General features: G+C 39.2%; 2 protein-coding genes and 1 non-coding gene across 7 annotated transcripts in view; 2 read left to right on the top strand and 1 right to left on the bottom strand.

Annotated features, from left to right (window-relative positions):
- Nucleotides 1–11: 11 nt before the first annotated feature.
- On the bottom strand, nt 12–4,605 carry trmt10b (tRNA methyltransferase 10B). 2 transcript variants are annotated; one of them, XM_044341560.1, is made up of 9 exons: nt 4,440–4,605; nt 3,983–4,150; nt 3,151–3,259; nt 2,895–3,028; nt 2,552–2,704; nt 1,987–2,065; nt 1,462–1,529; nt 696–819; nt 12–614 (listed from the first exon to the last, which is right to left on the bottom strand). In XM_044341560.1, the coding sequence occupies exons 1-9, from the start codon at nt 4,488–4,490 to the stop codon at nt 475–477; spliced, it is 1,026 nt and encodes a 341-aa protein (XP_044197495.1). In that variant the 5' UTR covers nt 4,491–4,605; the 3' UTR covers nt 12–474. The 2 variants fall into 2 exon arrangements, with proteins under 2 accessions (XP_044197495.1, XP_044197496.1); XM_044341561.1 differs by having other exon boundaries at nt 4,383–4,449.
- Nucleotides 4,606–6,251: 1,646 nt separating this feature from the next.
- intu (inturned planar cell polarity protein) overlaps nt 6,252–20,397 on the top strand; it is a 22,803-nt gene continuing 8,657 nt past the window's right edge. Inside the window, exons 1-5 of one of the 4 annotated variants that reach the window (XM_044341551.1) lie at nt 6,252–6,798; nt 10,668–11,266; nt 12,876–12,961; nt 17,013–17,228; nt 20,208–20,326. In XM_044341551.1, the coding sequence (XP_044197486.1) occupies nt 6,758–6,798; nt 10,668–11,266; nt 12,876–12,961; nt 17,013–17,228; nt 20,208–20,326 (1,061 nt within the window). In that variant the 5' untranslated portion in view covers nt 6,252–6,757. Of the gene's footprint in view, nt 6,799–8,232; nt 8,894–9,335; nt 9,797–10,667; nt 11,267–12,875; nt 12,962–17,012; nt 17,229–20,207; nt 20,327–20,397 lie in introns of those variants that run through there. The other 3 variants (XM_044341549.1, XM_044341550.1, XM_044341548.1) reach the window with 3 other exon arrangements.
- Nucleotides 7,162–7,378, top strand: LOC122974567. The gene has a single exon (XR_006400419.1). It is a non-coding gene; the product is annotated as a small nucleolar RNA U3 (small nucleolar RNA).

Genomic DNA, 20,397 nt, shown 5'->3' with positions numbered 1-20,397 from the left:
CAACACACGCTGCCTCTTTCAAATAATTTCATTACAATAAACCTTAAATGAAACAAGAGGAAAAAGAACATTTTCATACCAGGAGCAGTTCTGAAATTCTTCAAAAATCAGCTGCTTGAAGGTCAAAAGTTGGAAACAGATTGTGTGTCGTCATTACTAAGATACATTTATATTAAGAGTTTATTTACCAAAAACTAATTAGATGAGCAGAATATATTCTCTGCAGGGAGGCACACGAGTTCCCATTATTAGAGAAAATTGCAAAAGACTAAAGACTAGTTCGCAAAACATTAAGGATTTTTGTGCTGCTGTGTGAATTTTTGTGTGCTACCAACATTTAAATTGTCTCTTAAAATCAAGAAAAGGTCTGAAATTATTCCTGAGAAAGTGTCTTTCCCATCAGGCACTTGTTACATTGTCTCAACTCCTATCTGGTACTAAACATGATCCAAGTAAAAGAAAAATTGCAGCACATTATTCCATGTGTTTAGTCTGTGTTGGACGTGGAAGGAAGTAATCTGGTGCAACGACATAACCCTTCCCCTGAGGGAACCATGCCTGCAGCGCTTCTGTCCAGCTGTCGGTATCACAGAAAGTCAACAAGATGTCAAAAACTGCAGATAAAGAGAGAGAGAGAGAGACTTTATTAATAACAAACAACAGGTAAATAAAACAAGAGGAGGGAGATTGTGCACCTTGATTCACTGCCAGGATCTTTGAGTGGAAATTCTTAGTGTTGTTTTTCTTCGTCATGTACTCGTCTATGGGCAGCCTCGCCGTGCGGACGCTGAGTTCTCTGGCCCTCGAGAAGCTCAACTTCTGCAGGAGAGAAATGGTGAGAAAGAGGCTGAAAGATCCACCGATGGGTAAAACTTTACTATTAGTGGATATCCTATTTATTATGTGTCACGCATACATTGATACGAGCTGTTAACATTTCAAAGACTGAATGATTGGGCTGTTGGTCGGACAAAATCTGTCATTCAAAGATTTTCTGATATTTTATAGGCTAAACGATTAATTGATTAATCAAGAAAATAATTCATTATAAAAATTACCATGTTGCAGCCCTATTGCATTTCATTGAATATGTATTTTTTGCAGTTTTAGACCAATATTTTCAGGCTCTGCTCCCTGCATTAGTTATCCAGCCTGAACTTGACAAACAGCTATGTGGGCGTTCCACCTCCCATGTGCACAAATGAGGCAAGAAATCAGATAGTCTCCTCTCTTCATTTCGATGTGGGAGAGTAAAATTTCATAACTCCTTTTGTGTACTGAGGCTTATAATAGATTGTAATCTGAGAAGGTGCTTTGAAACCACCTGCTGATATCTGTCCCAAGAGTCAAGGGGGAACGAGGGAAGTGTGATCGTTCTGCAGAATCACTGTATATTTATGTTTTGGTTGAATTGTGAGCTGTCTGTGTTGTTCAGTTATAATTTGTCATGATGTATAATACCTTCTGGATGCTTTCATCCACAAGACCACCAAGGACGTACACTTTGTCAGCATCCACTGTTTCCAAGGCTGAAATACAACAACACGAAAAAACACTAACAATGAGAATAAAACAGGAAAAAACATTAAATATGGACATATAAATGTATATCTATATATACATATATATTCATGTATATATGCAACATTTGTTTACTTGACTCTGAACTGATTTTTTCCCTATTTTTCAGTTTTGTATTGAGGGTTTCTATTAGTATTACTTTATCTTTGTGTTTTATTGTGTGCAAGCTATATTTAGTAAAGTGCTATACAGTAAAGATGTAGCACTAACTAGTAGTACAGGTTGTAGCAGCAATAACAGTAGTGTGCGCGGACAAATGAACATGGTCAGATGGCTCCCTCTGCTGACCAAAAGATGCATTTCTCTAAAATGTTTCTGTACATTTCTATTAAATTATCCCCAGCTGAAACATCAAGCACCCCTAAGCTAAAATATTTCATTCACATTTATTCAAATCCTTCGAACCTTCTTCAGCATCTGGTGTGAGGTAGACGACAGTTTCTGGAGGAAACAGGTCCAGACAGCTTTCTTCTGTTATATCCATCTGAGAGAGAGAGAAAAAGAAATTAAGCTCAGCCGGCTGCTAAATATGCAAACTATTCCTGGTCCAAATTACTGAGGAGGATATGTTGCAAATTAGTGAAAGTATGGAGGCAGTTCTATAAATATATATATGAGGGGTCATCTGGTTTACTCTAATAAATAATCTGAGAGTAATGGAGGTTTTGTTCCTGTTGAAGGCTCAAAAATGATCTTCTTCACTTTGTTTACAGTGTAATTTGCATAAAGTAAATGCAATGCAGTTTTGGTTTTTCTAAGTAAAACAAGACAGCTCTCAGATAACGTTATCAGCTCTTTTTTGTTTCAAATGGACGTCAGTGTTATGTATCTTCTCTATTCATCTTTGGCATTAAAAACAGAAATGTATGATAGACCAGACGCCTGCAGACAGCTGTTTCTTTCTCAGGGCTGTCTTTTACTTTCAGAAAAGTTTACTAGTGACATTCAGGATGTGAACTCCAATAATCACCGTGTAGTTGAGGAAGCCTTCGTTCATTCGTATGCACTCTCTGTACAGACGACTGTCCTCCTTCAGGTCTGTCAGGAACAGGTGGAACGGTCGCGTCGCCTTCTTGTTTGATCCGTACAGCCGTCGTAACTGACCGGCCAGTCGACTTATCTCCTGAATCAGACACCAGCGAAGGTGGGTGAATAAATGCAGACATGTAAAATATTTTAAATAATTAGACAAATATCTCCGACTGGTAATCAAAACACCTACTGTGCCATTATTTGAAAATGTGAGGCTGTTTCATAGCTTCTAAATCTTAAAACAGGCTGTTTGAGAGTTGATAACAGAGTTGATTTGCTACCTTGTCAGACATGCAGTCTGTCATACTCAGGTCGACGCAGAGTTTGAGCCCTGTGGACTGAGCCTCGGCTAAACGCTCTTTGGTGATCGCCTTCATGACCCGTTTGCTAAGCTGAGGATTGTCCGCACTTGCACCTGTTTGACAAAAACACAGCAAAGACAGATATTATTCTGGTTATAGAAACTGAAATGTAAATTACTTTCGCTTTCAATCTTCCCTAACAAACACAAAGTTATTGTCTTCATTTGATCTTTACCCGACTCGTGCTCACGGTTGAGCTTCCTCCTTTGCTTCTCTTCTTTCCTTTTGCTCTTCTTCGCAGCCAGCTGTCTCTCCCAGTGTCGCTGCTTCCTCAACACATTCCTCTGTTCGTTAGAAAGAGAAAACTCAGATGTCTTCAGATTGTTAGGGCACAGTATTTGAAGACAAAATTAACAAAATTAACTGGCATATATAAACAGCAAATGAGATAAACCTGGACTGATTGATCATTTTATATGTTTATTTAAGAAAAATCATCATCATCATCATAGGTTTTAGTTAAAAACTAGACATCTGTGTAAAATTCAGGACAACAGGTTGGAAAATTGTTGACAATATAGTTTCGATCTTGTTTGACAGGCAAGTGAAACAGGTCACAAAAGTTTCTGAAATTACGGCTCAAGTGACTAAAAACTAAACCTGCTTTCATCTGTATTGTGTCACTGTGATATTAATGCCTTGGGTGTTTGGTTTTGTTTTTGTTTTTTTTTTGGTTGCAGATCAGACCAAGTCAGAAATCTAATCTAAGAACATTTAGATGACCTCTGATAAGGTTATCTGATACTACTGATTCATGTTTTTATGTGTTGTCTGTTGTTTTCTTTATTTTTATACCACAGTCCTGAGGGAAACAATATTTAATTCTGTCATATTATAAGAAATAATAAAATAAAATCTTAGAAACCTAGAAAAACAACACTGTGTAGCTCATCATATTTGTATGTCTTGATTAACTGTGTCTTGTGATTTTTTCAGAAACATAATCAATAGATAAACTGATGTATGATATATTATATTTAATATGAGGGGTTAGTAAACAAACTTACTGAATACAGTGCATCTCCTCTTCCAGGTCTGTCTTCCACCACATCAGTCTCCACGTCTATGTGAAGCAGATCCATCACCTCTGAAACTCCATTCAGCTGCATTTCACACATATCTGAGGAAATATGTGTCATTTCAGTCTGCTGCTCCTCTGACTTCAGACCCATCATCTGAAAAAAACAACAACACATTATTGTCTTCTGTAAACGTCCAGACATGTCTCTTGGTTTTTTGTTTTTTTTTTGTTTTGGCAAAGAGTGAATTATTTAAGGTCGTTTATGTGCTCAACCAGCAATAGTAGATGTAGCTAGTAAATGAAAAAAAAACATCTTTATACAGCTTTCGTGACACTTAATATAGTCAACATCATGGAGGTTTTCTTAAATCCACTAAATGACTCACTAAAAGGAACATTTAAAGGCAGAAAGAGAAAACTTCAGGGAGAAATGATCAACATGCCTGAGCTGCTGAGGTAGTCGCTTCCAGTTTACGAACATGTGAGCGGCGCATGGTAATGACGTCAGAGTAAACAAAGTTGGGGGAGTGGGAGAGGGGATCAATTTAGAGGAAAAGGGGAATAACAGGAATCCGTCAGCAATAAATGGCGAATTTGATATTTTGTATTATTAAAATAAAATACATACAAAAACATGCTTGGATCAGCAGCAGTGTGGTATATTACGTTTTAAACCCATTAAAACAACAGAAGAGGGCAGTGTAATACTATTTTTGGGGGGCAAACGTGTCAAAATTAATATGACAGAAAATTATCACATGTTGCAAATTTAAGTTTGCATGTTGCGGTTTTCGTTGAAACGGTCCTCCGGGCCTTTTACTCTGTAATACCATTCAAAACAACCCCCTTAACGCTTAAAAGCAAAATAAAAATCTGCAAATGCTCAGGCACCAACAAACATTATATGGAACAATATAAGCAAATATTTAATTCCAGAGACTCAAATTTATCAAGGGAATTTAATGTAATTTCTAAAAAATATATCTTCTTGTGCTCTTTTTTCCTGAATTTTGTCATTTATTTTATTTTGCACAACTTTTCTATTTTTGCAAGTCAGGTTATGTAGCCTAAGAATTGTAATGTGTATAATGTTTCTAATATATATACTGTAGATTTAATTCCATTTACTTTACTTTTTATTTTTTTATATTTATTACTCCTAGCTCTTATTCATTTTGTTTCCTGCACTGCTGTAACATGTGAATTTCCCCTCTAGGGATCAATAAAGTCTTATCTTATGTCTTTTTATTTTATCTTATCTTATTTCTGTCTTGTCCTCCACTCACACCATTTGACAGGATGCACTTAAATGTGTTGACTAAAAATCAAAGTGTTACTAGATATGTCACAGATTATACATTATACTATTATATATTACTAAAAGCTGAATAAACTTTTATGGCTTCTCAACACTTTGAACACTTTTTTAACTTTTTTACATATTCACGTTTTTGGAAATAATATCAAATAATTGATACACAGTGAGGAAAAGAGCACACGGTAGAATAAAACACAGTTCAGTTTTATTACATTAAACTTCTCAATCTCTTTTAAGTCTCGTTCCTGTCTTAATTACGCATGCGCAAAGGGGCGCAATTTATGTAAGGTGAGTTTCACCGTAGATGACGTTACTTTAACGTTGACTAAAGGGAAGGTGAGTAACTAAAGGCTGTCATTTATTTTTTTATATATGTATTGTATTACATATAGTTAAATTGCATGTCAAAACGTCGAGCACTGTGGATTTTCCCTGAAGCTGTGAAGTTTTTAAACCGCTGACTGAAAGTTCAGTCGGTTGTTGACCGTTGACGTTGGCTGACCGTTGGTGTAGTTTATTAGCATAGCATTGGTTAGCTAGAGGTTAAGGTTTGTCGGTTGTAATGCCTGTAAAAGCATTTAGTTGTCCTATCTAGACCTTTGCAAAAAAACGTGAGGTTTTCTAAACTTCATTAGGATACAAAGATGAAATTTTTCACGTAGGTTCAGTGTTGGCTCAAGATGTGTCAAGGACGACGCTGAAGTTAGCTTCCGATAATGAGTTAACGGAAACGTTCAGGGAAACATAAATAATGATACTTAGCGGCTGATTCGCCGTTTTTTCCACCACTTACACCAATGAAAGAGTGTTAGCATCGTAGCAAAAAGCCTTAACGCTGTATAAACCCACTTCCAGATTTGTGAAACATTTCTTTTGCTTATGAAAACAGAAAAAATGGCGATTTCACTGCCCGCCCCCCCTCCCCATCCTGACCACATCAGACCAGGTCCAGATCAAAAACCAATATTTTTAGACTTTTATTATGTATTATTAGTCATATAGTCAATTGTTACAAAAGCAACCCAGGTAATTTGCAGTGGTGAGATAAACTTGTAAAATATATCTTAGAGTTTTTCCTGTGAATTCCCGTAACTAAAACGTTTTCAAACATATAAAAGTATCCTCAGTTAGCCGTCTTGCCGCGGGATTTTTGGTCATACACAGGAACTAAAAAGAAATCTCGTTTCTAGTCGGAAGGCAAAAATCGGTGCACGCTCGGACTGATGCTAGCCAGCCCTTCCTAACGTTTTATTTTAATTATCTTGTCTTTTACGTAATGTCATTATTTCTATCTCAAATCATTCAAACTCCGTGACCTCAGCATTCAGCCAGTGTACATGTCGTGATGGTTGTTTACAGTTTCGGCTCTAAAAACAAGAGTTATAGCTCAGCTGTTGTTAGCATTTGAAGCTACCACGCTGCCATGCTGCAACACAGCAACCAATGAGAGACGCAGAGGAGGGGATATACCACCAGAAAGCATTGTGGGTACTCTAAATAAAGATCATTTTTAGATTATTTAACAGTTAATAAATGCTTCCATTATAAGAACAGCTGTCATGTGATTGGCTGAACTATACAGCGAGCATAACGGCGTCAAAATGTATATTTGGGAGCATAAATTGTCATTGTTGTGCGTTTAAAATGCTACAAACAATACGAATATATATGAATATATGTGTATTTTATGGCTGTCGTTAGTAGTTCACTGATTAGCCTTTTAGATTTTCTTTGTGATCATTTTATTTCATTAAAAAATAGGTGGGATTCAGCTTTCTGCTGTGAGCACCATGACAGTGAAGCGCATGGTCGACATAGTGGTGGTAGGGAAAGAGCAGCTAACCGGCAAGACTATACTTTCAGGGATCATTTCTATAGTTTCTGACTTGAGAAATGTGTTTCTAAAGTGTTTGGTCTCGCTATCCACGATGAAGAGTTGGTGATACTCTTTCCTGAGCGCGAAGCGGGCAGAGAGACTTGATTCCGTTCTTATGCTCTCTGCTTTTGATGACCGTTCACTGTTTCCTTCGGGGACAATGAGGGAAAGAGTATGATCAGAGTGGTAGTGCTTACATGTTGAAAATTAAAAATAATCGATGAATGAAATCAGTGGATGACGTTCGCGTTGGTACGGTGTATTTACTTGATTCATAGTTATTCTCCGCCACAGAAATAGGAGGCCCTATCATTATTATGTGACGTTTTCTCAAGTACTGCTGATGTATTTGAACTCTACTTTGTTATATCAAATGCCACTTAATTAATGATGATATAATTAGTTACTAGTTATTTTACAGATTATGATTTTACCATCTCTAAACTACATGATAAGCTTAGACAATATTCGTTTTTATAGAATAAATTACCTGAAGTATCCAAAATGAATTGAACTTCCAGCAGCCACGACATTAAACTGTTGCTTACATGTTAATGAATCAGTAATAATTCTCCATTATTATATAACATAACTCCCTAAATGTGTGTTTTGCATTTGATACTTTGAGTTTATTTTGCTAATCACACCTCTGTACTGTACTTTAAAAAGTTCATACAGGGCTTTTACCTGGAATGGAGTATTTTTTTTGGTGCTTTCCCTTGTGTAAAGGATCTGAATACTTCTCTCACCACTGTCTGTTAAGTATACTGGCAACCTTTACTAAACATCTTGTGCCAGTATTCAAAAGTGGAAAGTAACAATCTACTTTTATGCAGTGATACTAAATTTGTCTTTTGCCCTTAACTTTATATGGCAGCTGGAGTGACTTGTTAGCTTACATAATAAGGTTTCAGCTGCTTAGGCGTTTTTTCCAGGAGGGATATTGTATGTTAAAAAAAAAAAAAAAGTTGAAAATTAAATTGTTACAGCCAGTCATAACATATTATTTATTGTTGTACGTTTTTACTAGAATAGAAGAGTTTCTCCATCATTTAGTGATTTTATTGGGATAATTTTAGATGATAAGCGTACTAAAGTAGCATTATTTCCCACAGGCTTGAATACACAAACGCTGTTTTTACATTATGTGGGCTTGTCTGCTGAGTTTTTTTTGTTGGTGTGGACCAGAGTAGGCGGGTTTTTACTCCACCTGCCAAAAAGACCGCCGGCCGGGACGAATTCCGCTCTGCTGGCCTGGAGAAACACTCAAAAACGTTGAAACCAAAAAAGCAACAGTGGCTTTCTTCTCCCTGTGAATAGCTGTAGTGTTGGACCGCTCTGTTGTGTCAGTGATTGACGTGAGAAACTGGAGGAGGAGGATCCTGTCCTGGGTCCTGGTGTAGGAGACACAGTTCAACCTGCATGGTGCGGTCAGACACTTCATATGGGACAAGAAGAGAGGAGTTCATTTAAACTTGTCCGTGGCTAAGGATGGATAGTTTCACAAGCTTTTCTACTGGAGATAAAGGATTTTAAATATACTCTCCGTTAACTGGATAATTCAGCTTCACGCAGCATTATTGGCCGCACTCGTCCAGGCGGAAACATGAATCACAAATGATGTTTAACATTTCTATAGATGGAGGCTCATTCTCTAAGAATTTGGAGGACTTCGACTCCATTCGCAGTGTTCTCCTTTACAGGTCAGTAAAGACACCACTCGTGGTAGAAATATTTTGGGTTTTAACACGTATTTAAAGTGCTTTTGTTTGGCTGGAGGCGTGATGCCAGCGGTTTGCTGAATACCGGAGGGGATTTAAAAAAAAAAAAAAAAAAACCTCGTGCAAAGTTTGCAAAGAGGGTGAGGAGAGGGAGGAAAAGTGCACTATGTGTGAATTTAAAGCTCAGCAAAGCCAGATAGGCAATTTTTCTTTTTATTGCATATTCAACTCCAGCATCCCCCTGCAGACATTTAGTCGTTGTAGCAGTCAGAAGTTAGTTTGAAGCGACATTATCGTGCCTTCATTGTGCAACTACGATTGTTATTTTGATGTATAGTAATATTTGTACAGCCCCGTGTGTTAATAAAGGGGTTTTAGTCATTTATGGTATACATTTATAGAGGGGTAAACTAAATTTAAGTTTCCCGTAGATTAAAAACCGCAGGCTGCGGTGTTGTCTGTGGTCGCTGCATTATTTAATGTGACGAGAGCTTCACGCTGCCAAGTTAAACTGGCATTCCTTCTTGGCTCGTGCAACTCTGCTCCGAAAGCTTCTTCGTTGTCAGGGGCAACCGCGCCATCCACCAATGAGAGCGGGTGCGTGCGCGTCACGTGACTCCACCAGGGCGCTCGTCAGTTCTGAGCAACATGGCGTGAGTGTATCACGGTTCGTTTTTCCCCTAAAAAAAGTTAAGCTGTCGAAGACGCATTTAGGGATTGCGTGCGAATTAAAACGTTTTATGACCAAATGGCCGTCGCAAATGCCCACCACTGTAGCGGAAAAGCTCTTTCTTGCGGTCAAACGGAAGAAGATGGTGCCGAGCACGACACCGGTAGTGACTGTGAATCCACATCATCGAGTTTCAGCTGCTCCGACTACTCAGAGTAAGAAGATAAAATGTCTGCGAGACTACAAACAAACAAAACAAACCTTTTGGACTTGCAGCCGACAACACCTGACTTCCTAAAGCTACTACAGATTGTCTAATCTGGTTGAACAAGCTAGTCCACAGAGAAGCTATCTTTGTATGTGAGAAGGAGATGCTGTAACATGACACTTAAACAGTCATGTTGATGTTTTACATTGCAGATATTAAAGTAGGCTGTGGTATGTGACTGCTATAGATCATTAATTTACTTGTATAATCTACATATAGTTGTTTTGTGACTTGAAAATGGCAGATTTAGTCAAAGATGGAGTGTCACCTCCTCCCTTGTGCTTTTCATAGCTTTGGGGAGTGTTCACAAACATGTGAATGGGAGGTAAGCCTTCATTAATAATTCTATGCATCTTGGCATCCTCAGAAAATGTATGGATGTCGCACCAATGAGCAATAACTGAAGTAACTAAAAAGGGGAAAAAAAGGTTATTTTGACTCAATACCTTTATCACTCTGAAAACATGATGACATAGCTATTCCTAAATACTGAAACTATACTGATGATGGGGGATATTGTAGAGAAAATAACTGATAATTTGTTTGTGACACATGATGGCAGGCAAGTAGAGGCATTATTGTGCATTTCACTCAACAGACAAATAAGTAGAAAAAAAAGTGACTCTTCAGTGCAACTTTTAAGACCAAGGAAAGACACATAAGCTTTTATCAAAATATAATGATAACCACACTCTAAAATAATATCTATTCCTACATCATCCTATCAGTACATCTCCCGGCTTTACTACTGTCACCCTCTCTTCCAAGTTTCCACTCTGTATTTGATACAAGATATCTTTCAATTCTCTTCCTCTCAGTGACTTGGAACCAGAATGGCTGGACGACATCCAGAAGAATGGCGAGCTCTTCTACCTGGAGCTGAGTGAGGGCGAAGAGGAGGCTGCATTGGCACAAGCTGCCGCCAATCAAGGCGTGTCCACTAACCACGTTCGCTTTAGCGAAAAGGAGGCAGAGATCATCACAGAGCAAAACAAGAAGCAGCGATGCGGCTCAAGGATGAAAGGTGAGCCCACGCTCAAGAGACTAGCGAGGATCCTGAGGAGAAAACACTGGCCCTCTCAGCACAGAGGGAAGGATGGGGGAAAAGACGGCTCAACATTATCATCACCTCCAACATCCATCCTTAAGAACCAGCTAGGCCAAAGGCAGGGTGTGACTGTTCAGCAGCAGCAGCTGAAGGAAGTGTGCGTCTACCTCAACCCTAAACGTCTAGGAGGTTCGTCTGCACCGCTTTCTAACAGCGGAGGCCTGTTGGAGGCTCTGCTGGGGGTGGTGCATCGTCCCTCCTGGATCACAAGACAGGGAGACCCTGCAGGAGTCACGCAGGAAGAAAGACTGACTGTGCATGGATTGATTCCCAACAGTCCGGCCGTCAAATGTGGCCAGATCTTAATCGGTGAGACAGTATCTATTAACAAAACATATGTTTTTGTTTTTGTGTCCACGGTCAGCTGAAATAGCCTCACTGTCTTTTGTAGACAGTTTTAAAAAGGAGTGTGAAGGTAGCCCACTAATACTATATTAGTTTCCCTGAAAATACATTGCTGTTCCTTATAAGGTCATAGGATAGATACATTTTGATCCCAAACTCATCAATTATGTCAGAGCTGCAAGCTGGTCCTATATTAAGGGAAAGGAGCAAAAACAAGGAAAGATATATCTCCTCTAATGTTCAGAAAAGGTCAAGAGTTATCCTAACCTGTTAACAAGTTCCCGATGAGGCGATGGCATGTGAACATATCCTGGTGGAGTAGGGATTGTATCTCAGAAGCTCAACATTAGGGAGAAAAGTTCACTTAGATAGAAATAGTAGATTTTGTGACTAACTTTTGGTCTTTTTGTTCACTCTCAAATTTCAACATCACAACAGGTAAAATGCAACTGTGCGGCAGTAACAGTATGATTTCTGTAACAGTCATCTGTAGAGAACAACCCTAAATTGTTACAACATAGTCATAGTTACACACAACATACAGAGATTTATTGAAGAAAAAAGGTCTTAAACCTAAATAATAATACATAAATATATTCTGTAGGAATATACTTCAGGTACTTGTCTAGGTTTGTCACACCTGGAAGTGGAGCTGTGTGTTAAATCCATAGTAATAATTTTAAAGTACTTCTAAACATTCATCATATCATTATTATAGTGTTAGTTTTCAACTCTGTGTCGTAAAACCACAAAATTCTTGTTTAAACTGTGTGTAGGATGTTTAATAGCTACTTCACATGGCCAACTCTGAACTAAAACTATTCCCAGTGAAACTTTAAGCACAGTTTAGTGGAGTGAATGACACCATAAACGCAGGCCTGCTCCTGTAGAAATGGTAATCTGTCAGTTTGAAAGTTAGACATCTCTGTAGTGATTTTCTCCTATCTTGGCTAATCATTGGGCAGTTTTTACTCGCAGACAGAGGAATGCCAGTTGTGCTTTACCACAAATGACTACCCACATGAGTTACTGTTTAGAGAAGCTTTTATGCAGCATGGCTACATGCTTAAACAATTATAGTGGTTAAATACCTGAAATAGCTCCGTTACTGAGATGGTGTGCCTCCCTGCACACAAGCAGGTGAAGCCCTTTACTGGACAACAAAAACTCCCTTTATTTATCTATTTGGTGCACAAAAGCACAGTTAGTCAAATGATTTTACTGACCATACACTCTCCATGATTGTAACTACTGTAGCACAGGTTTAATGTAATTTTATCCAGTTAATGCCATCAAATAAAATCAATCAATCATTAGTTAAGTGAGTATTCAATGGCTGCCTAAACCTGGGTAAAATAAACATTGTTTATACAGTATCAGGCAACTTGTTGATCTGATCTTGACTTTCAAGTGCTTTTCAAACAGTTTAGTAGTTATCTTACAGCTTTTTTAACATACACTAGCAGCATTATTTATTAGCACTGTTAAATAGCTATATTTGGTAGCATTAGTCATTTTCATATTTACTATTTGACCTACTGATAAATGCTCCTTTTCTGTGTCTTATGCTCAGGTGATGTGCTCGTAGCGGTGGACGATGTGGATGTGACCTCAGAGAACATCGAGAGAGTTCTGTCCTGCATCCCAGGACCAACACAGGTTTGTTTGTGTAAATCTGCTAAAAATAAAATAAATCAGTTTTTAGTTTTCTTGAGAGTCATTATTAATGGCCACTGGCTGTCATGAACTCAATGCCATATGTTAAAGGGGACGAATCATGTGCATTTCCTGGTCTATATTTATTTTCTGGGGCTTTACTGAGGCATCTTTGCATGATTTACCATCCAAAAACTCCTTATTTATCTTATACTGGCTCTTTACACAGCCCCTTAGTTCAGCCTTTGTCTGAAACAGGCCGTTTTAGCTCCTGTCTCTTTAAGGTCCCCCTCCTGATGAGCCCACTGTGTTCTGATTGGCCAGCTTCAGGAAGCTGCCCGTCGGCAGACTTCCTGAGGCAACATAAACAAACAGTAGTTGTAAGATTTCACTTATTTTTCCTCATTCTTTACTCGAAATGAAAACTTCTCAAACACATCTGTACATGTTCAAGCCCAAATCTGATCCAGAATATGTGAGTGGACAACGTGAACAACCCACGGAACAACCTTAGTAACAACCTTAGCAACGAAGACTATGGAACGGACGACTGTTTGTGGTTGTGTGCGAAAAATCTGTCATCACGAGGAGGAAGTAGAAGTAACATTGCAAACGGAGCTTTCAGAGGAGGATGAAGCCCTGGCTTTTGACTAGCAGGGAGCATTTTTACATACATTCACATAAAGTTTTGGAACTTTGACCATGTTTAACATAAACATCCAACATCATAACAGTATAAAAATAACAAAAAATCACAAAAAGCATGTTATGCACCATTTAAAACAAGCTATGCAACGTCTCTGCCAACATCGGCTGCCCCTCTTTGTGTTTTATGTATCCTGTTTTCATATTGGATTAACTTTCCAAATCTATAAGGTAACATTTAGGTCTTCAAAATTTAAGCTCGTCACAAACAGCAGACTTGAACAGTAAATATAGACATTAAGTTACTTTGAAACCCATTTGTACTCTTAAGCTGCTAAAATGCGTATAAAAAGCAGAAGCCAGCACTGTTTGACGTTAGAAAACCCTCAATTACCAAGAAATGATCCTTTGATCGGTTGCTAAAAAATCCATAGTCTGTGCCCCTGTCGTGCATTTTCACCAGAAAGCAGACCATCAAACAGTAGGAATTTGTAAATGACAGAGTGTGCATGGGGTTGATGGCAAACATGGCGGATAGAGTGCACTGCGGTGCGACTCTTTTTCAGTGGCACAGGAAGCTCACGGTTTTGTTGTGGGATCGAAAGCTCAGCTGATTAGAAGATGTAGTCGGACTCGGAAACAAAATTACATTGTAGGGAAAGAGAGAGGGAGATTTTTTGGAAAAATACAAGGTTCCTCAGGCACCACGATGACTCTGAAAAAACTTGAAATAGAGTTGTATTGCAGACAGATTGATTGTTTTGTGTGACGGAGGACGGTTTTTCTGTTTTCTATGTGGCAGTGCTCCCAGATGGAACGTAGACAGTACTTATTATGTTTGGAGGTACAAATATTAGTATTAAAGTCAGTCCACCGTGCCCTTTGCTAACCCTTATAGCCGAAACGAGCTACAGTTTCTCCTTTTGTGAGTGTGTGTGCATGAGTGTGATTGTGTGTGTGTGTAAATGACTGACATCAACAGGCTGGAATTCCAGTGAGAGCACAGTCCAGTCTAACCACATCCTTATTATTTAGGATGAGAGAAAGTGCTACAGTTAGCCTACTCAGCCTCTTTTCCCAATAATTTCTTAAATTTAGGGTTTGCCTTTTTTTGAAACTTTTCTTCCACTGTCAGAGTCTGAGCTCGATCCTCAGATCAGGCAGGAAAGCTGTTTCTTGAATCCTCGAAGAAGGCTGAAAGAGACTGAAGATACAATAGCTTTAAATCCATTTTACATTATTACCTCTGTGTCCAGGACTGAGTGACCCAGTCAGAATTGAAAGGAACATCACATGGTTGGTGGTTTCGCCACTACCAGACTCTTCCTTAATAATACCCTTAAAATTGGCCAAAATGGCTGCGAGCCCAGATGTAGGCGCCTGCCGGAGAGGCGGGTGGCCTGTGGTTAGTGCTGACAGACCTTGGAGCGTTCTGGGAGTGATCGTTGGATTAGAAAAATACAGTTTCAACATTTGTGACCAGGGAATATGATATTTCTTTTTCTTAAACACATTTGGTAGGCACCATATGGTCTAGGAGAGAGATACAGGCTGCCCACCTTTTTGGAAAGTAATGCACACAACACCTCATGTATTTCTATGAACACACTAAATTATTTTCTTAGTTGCACGACACAAACGGTGTAAGCAGCTGTACATACAGTTGCTTCATATTTTGTGTTACAGTCAAACACCAAAATGCAGCTGGGGCGTGTCGAGGGAAGATGTAGTGGTTAAAACTTATAACTGGGTCTGCAAGGTCCCCGGTGGTTTGAGGTCAAATCCCAGCAGAGACTCCACTGTGCTGGCAGGCATTCAGCTGTTTCCTACCAAATGCCTCAGAACAAGAAAACTACTCCAACCGTCTGTATTCTCTTTGCAGGATATTCCCCTTACATCAAATGTACACAGTATTATTACTCATAGAAGTACAAGTACAGTGTCTCTGGCTACAATATTACTTCTAGCCACACCTCACTTTACTTCTTTACAAGAGAAAGATCATTTAAAACATATTTAAGCATCACTGTGCTTTACACACAGGCTCACTGATGTGCTAAAGGTCACTATAACTGCTGTTGCTGCTGTAAAGGTACATCCTCACATTTTTAGGACTCCTAACAAATCTTTCTTGAACAGTTCAGCCATTTGAAGCATAGACTTCATAGTTCATAAGCACATTCTGCTAACCTTTAGGATCCAGCTGCTCTCTCTTTCTCTCTCACATCTGGACTCTGGTTCTGATTTACTTGAATTAACATCAGTTTAGCTCCATAGTCGGCCTCTCTAGCGCTGACAGGTTTCAGCCCAGGGTCAACACAATGTGCGAACAGGTATGCCACCATAGCATTTCTGTAATGCACACCTTCTGTGCTGCATGAGGAGATATGAAGCCTTTCTTTGTTTGCAATTTATTTTAATGGGATTGTGAACATTTTAGTAATGTATTGCATTTAATGTAGGTTGTAAATGTGCATATATGTATATATGTATCATATAATCTTGTGCAAAGAGGTGTATCTTTGCTACATGTAAGTGAAAGTCTGGAGAAAGTTGAATTCTTATGCACAGTATCTTAATCGCAGCCTCTATTAGATATAATCTGACTGTATAAGACTTAAAAAGAGGTTTGACAGACTGTTTTATCAAAGGCACACACAGAGTTGCAGCTCCTGGTCCTTCTGTGCATCTTGACTGCATGTGTTTCCATGTGCGTGCTTGTTGGATTTCCATGCAGCTCTGTTTCTGTTTCCACTGTAACTTTCTATGAATGGCAGTGTAAAATAAGAGCACAGGGGTATGGAAAGTAAAAAAAAAAAAAAAAAAAAAAAGAAATACTGCATGAACGAGAGAGAGAAGATAGGCCGTCTGTTGTCTTGCCACTGTTTCTTGAGCTCGCAGCAGTCTGGTTTTAATTTAGTCAAACACACTCAGACAAGCACACACACACACAGATCCCTGCTATTTGTTATGCTGCGGTTAAGTCTGGATATCTGCGTCACTTTCTCTCTGACAATCGCCATCCTGCTTTTTACTTCTCTGCCTTTTTTCCTGAATGAACGGGTAATGATCGAAGTTTTCCTCCCTTTTGGAAGCACAGCACACAAGCACACCTCTATTTTCCTAAAACAGATGCATGAGCACTCTTAAAATTTCTTGCCAGATATAATCATGTTGAGCCACAGTAACTCCCCTAATTTTTTAAAATGAAGGAAAACTCTGAGACAGACTGGTAGGCAGGCTGATGATGATTATATTTTAGTAGAATAACAGATTTTTCCTTTTCTTCCTGTTTAAATGTGGTCTCTTTCACACAACTTCTCCTATTCTTTCTGCTCCCTTCTTCCATTACTGGATTTGTTAAAACCATCTCTCCACCTTCTCCATCTCCTCCTTCCACCTCCTCCAGGTGAGGCTGACCTTGGAGACGGCGGCTCCAGTGGACGGAGGAAGCGCCGGCGACACTTTGTCGGCTCGTAAGACGAAGGCCTCTCCACCGGTCAGCCAGCTGGTACGTCTGCTGTGGGGGGAAGACACGGCCGAACTCCAGATGTCTATAGGTCACATCCCGCACATTGTCATGTACCTCTCGCTGAAGCTGGACTCAGCATCGCCACAAGAGGAGGTAAGTTTGTATAAAATGTTTTGACGTGTTCTCATCCAGGTATTCACAGCATTGACATTTTAACACAGACGATAATGTGAATAATCAACAATAAAGACTTCAATTTAAAGTATTAAAAAGCAACATCTGTTTTGGGCATAAAGTGACGGGTGGCGACACTGCAATAATACCATAAACAAAGTCGATTAGTCGATCACCAGAAAATTAATCGGCAACTATTTTAATAATACAATAGTAATTTTTAAGGAAAAAGGGTAAATATTTGCTGGTTGCAGCTTCTCAAATGGGAGGATTTGATACTTTTATGTGTCATCCATGATAATAAACTGAATATCTTTAGATTTTGGACTGTTGATCAGACAAAACAAGACATATGAAGACATCTCCTCGGGCTCCAAGAAACTGTAACAGGCATTTTTTTTTACTGTTTTCTGACATTTTATAGACAAAATGATTAATCAGTAATGAAAACAATCATTAGCTGCAGTCGTAGTTGTGATAGTTGGGCTGCTGTTTGTAATTTAGCGCTCAGTGATTATAAAGACTGAGTCAGTGTTGGAAAGGAGACCCGTAGATGTGGAAACCAAAATGCAAGACATCAAACGAGGAAGTGTATGTATAAATGTATGAATTGTACTGGATGTTTTTAGTTGCACACCTTTTCATTATGCATGGTTTCCCCTCTGGATCCACAAAAATACTTAACAAAGTCTGAACCTCGTCAGCCTATTGATCATAAAATCTCATTTTATGGTTATCTTAAATTTAGAACAGCTGTAAAGCAAAAACACAGTTTCTGCTGTTGTGGGTTTTAAAAAATGTTGGCTGTAAAATACTGGTGGAAAAAAGCTATTGATTTAACCAAACCCCACCCACTGGAAAGTACTTCAACCAGAGCAGAGACTTTATGAGGGACCTTTCTGGTTCTTCTGGTCAAAACGCTAGTAAAGTTCCTAAAAAGGTTCCTGGGAAAGTTCCTTCGGTAGGAAACAATTTGTTATTAAAGAGCAGCACACCTTTCGTGGCAGTCAGGTGTGCGGTAGGTGCTGAGAGTAGCAAATCGTTAATATTCCACATAAGGTCAAATTAAATTATAATAAGCAGAACATGAAGGCTGTTGTTGGTTTCCAAAACCTGGATGACCACATAGATTTACATCCCTTTGGAAAGAAAATGAGGAAACTTGATCCTGACTTTGTGGTCGAAGGCACCCACGACTCTGAGCAGCCATATTAAAACCAATAACATACAACTGAACAGAGGAGTTTAATCATCAAGTGTATTCTGATAATTGAATATTAAAAATGACTTAAGTTATGTTGGAAAGCCCGAACCGAGGAGTGAAAAGCTCTTACTGAATTTCTCTGATGTGAGTCAGACTCTTCGGAGGACTACTGCTCTGGACGGCCTCCAACGCCTGCGGGAGCAAATAACAGAAAACAGAGAGAAAGTGGAGACTCTCTGCCCCCCTGCACAGCTCCTGTCGGAGGAGAAAAAAAAAAAAAAAAAAAAAAAAAGATCCGCCATTTTAACTTTGTGAACTTTATCCTCTCTAGCGTGAATCCACACATGCAATTTTGGCTGAAGTAAAGCAGTCTATAAACAAAAGTATTAAAAAAATGTTTAATTTTTTAAATTGGATCCATGCAGCGGGAGCTGTTCTACATCCCATACGGTCAGCTTGTAGTGATGTGTTAATCCCAGTATGTTTACTCGCTGAGAGACTCATTTGCTTACCGACACCCTCTACACTGTAATCACATTTCCCATGTGGACGACTACTGGCTGGTTTATGTTTTCTTTACGGTTGTACTTCATGCTTCTGCAGTTCCTTCTTGTGTATCTGCATGCCAGATTTTTTTAAATGTTAACCTAAAAGGCAGCGGAGATAGAGAGTACGGCTTGTCTGGAGCCACATTAGCCAGTCAGCGGTTGATTTTCTAAATGACAGTGCCGTGCAAGAACCCGCGAAAACTCTGACTTTGATTTTTTAGTCCTTTGATTGTAGGGTTGCAGAAATCAGAGAGGTTCAGCGGTTGTATTTTTGAGTTTTAGCTGTGTGATGACTTTGGGATCTGAGCGTGTTTTTTTTTTGTTGTTTTGTTTTTTTGTGTGTACAGACATAACTGAAATGTTTTTACTGTGTCGGTTGGTCTTCAGCAGCACTCAGAGACTTTTAGTGGGCCGCCTGCATACGGTTTTGACCCCAAGGTGAATATCTTCCTTAGGCAGTTGCTTGCGTCTTTGTTCTGGTTGCCAAGGCTACAAAGGCCCGTTCATTCAAGGTTTTTATCCCCTCACCCACCTCTACGTCCTCTGATCCTCTCAGCAGCTCGCCTCTTATCCGCCCTGGTATCCTTCAAAGTTGCCCGCATGCCGACAGGAATACTAATATCACAAACAATACACTGAATTTGCCCAGAGCGCTCTCTTCTCTTTTCTGCTTTGTGGTTTGTACTAAAGTGTTTTTTTGGGTTGTTTTTTTTTTACTGTGACATCTGGTCCTGCAGATTTTCAGATTGCAGGAATAAACGTTTTTTTCATCCAGGGATGAATACCAACGTAATAATGATATGGTTTTGTTGCAAACTATTTTAAAATGCACAACCGTTTCCCTAAAAGTGCAATGAGTTTCTCCGAGCTTCAGCTGAGCGCCTGAAGCTGCCTGTGAATTATGTGCGTCGTGACATTAAAGCAACATGTTTTGTTTGTGCCAAAGTGAGATTGTTTTGGACAGTAAAACTGAAACCAACAAACATTGTTGAGGTGAGAACAACCATACAGCGGTTCATCCATTCATTCCATCATCCAGAGGAGACATATATTTTGGTATCTTTGGTGTCGCTACCCAACAATAGACAAATACCACATTTTTATGAGACTATTTTTCTGCTGATAGGTTAACCAGATATATAATTGCTGCTGGATATATAATTTTCATGACACGGATATGCCAAATTGCTCCGTCTGTTTGTGCAGGAGGAGATCTTGTATCAGTATCCGGTGTCTGAAGCATCCAGCCAGCTGAAAGGAGTGAGGGGGATCTTCCTCACTCTGTGTGACATGCTGGAGAACGTCACAGGAGGGCAGATCATCAGGTAGGTGAAGCAAACAGCTCGTCCTGAACTTCAGGTTTGGAGTAAACAAGTCATAACGCAACTTTAAACAC

This window comes from Thunnus albacares, chromosome 22 (genome assembly GCF_914725855.1).
Source record: "Thunnus albacares chromosome 22, fThuAlb1.1, whole genome shotgun sequence".
In the NCBI taxonomy this organism is placed as follows: Eukaryota; Metazoa; Chordata; class Actinopteri; order Scombriformes; family Scombridae; genus Thunnus; species Thunnus albacares.
This window is presented reverse-complemented; position numbering and strand designations above follow the sequence as displayed.

Bases quoted from the DNA above. Each gene is read 5' to 3' on its own strand.
- trmt10b (XM_044341560.1), bottom strand. From the start codon at position 4,490: ATGCGCCGCTCACATGTTCGTAAACTGGAAGCGACTACCTCAGCAGCT. The intron at 2,066-2,551 runs GTGATTATTGGA...TCTCTCTCTCAG, and splicing joins AAGGCTTCCTCAACTACACG to ATGGATATAACAGAAGAAAG. The intron at 1,530-1,986 runs GTTCGAAGGATT...GTTGTATTTCAG, and splicing joins CACACCAGATGCTGAAGAAG to CCTTGGAAACAGTGGATGCT.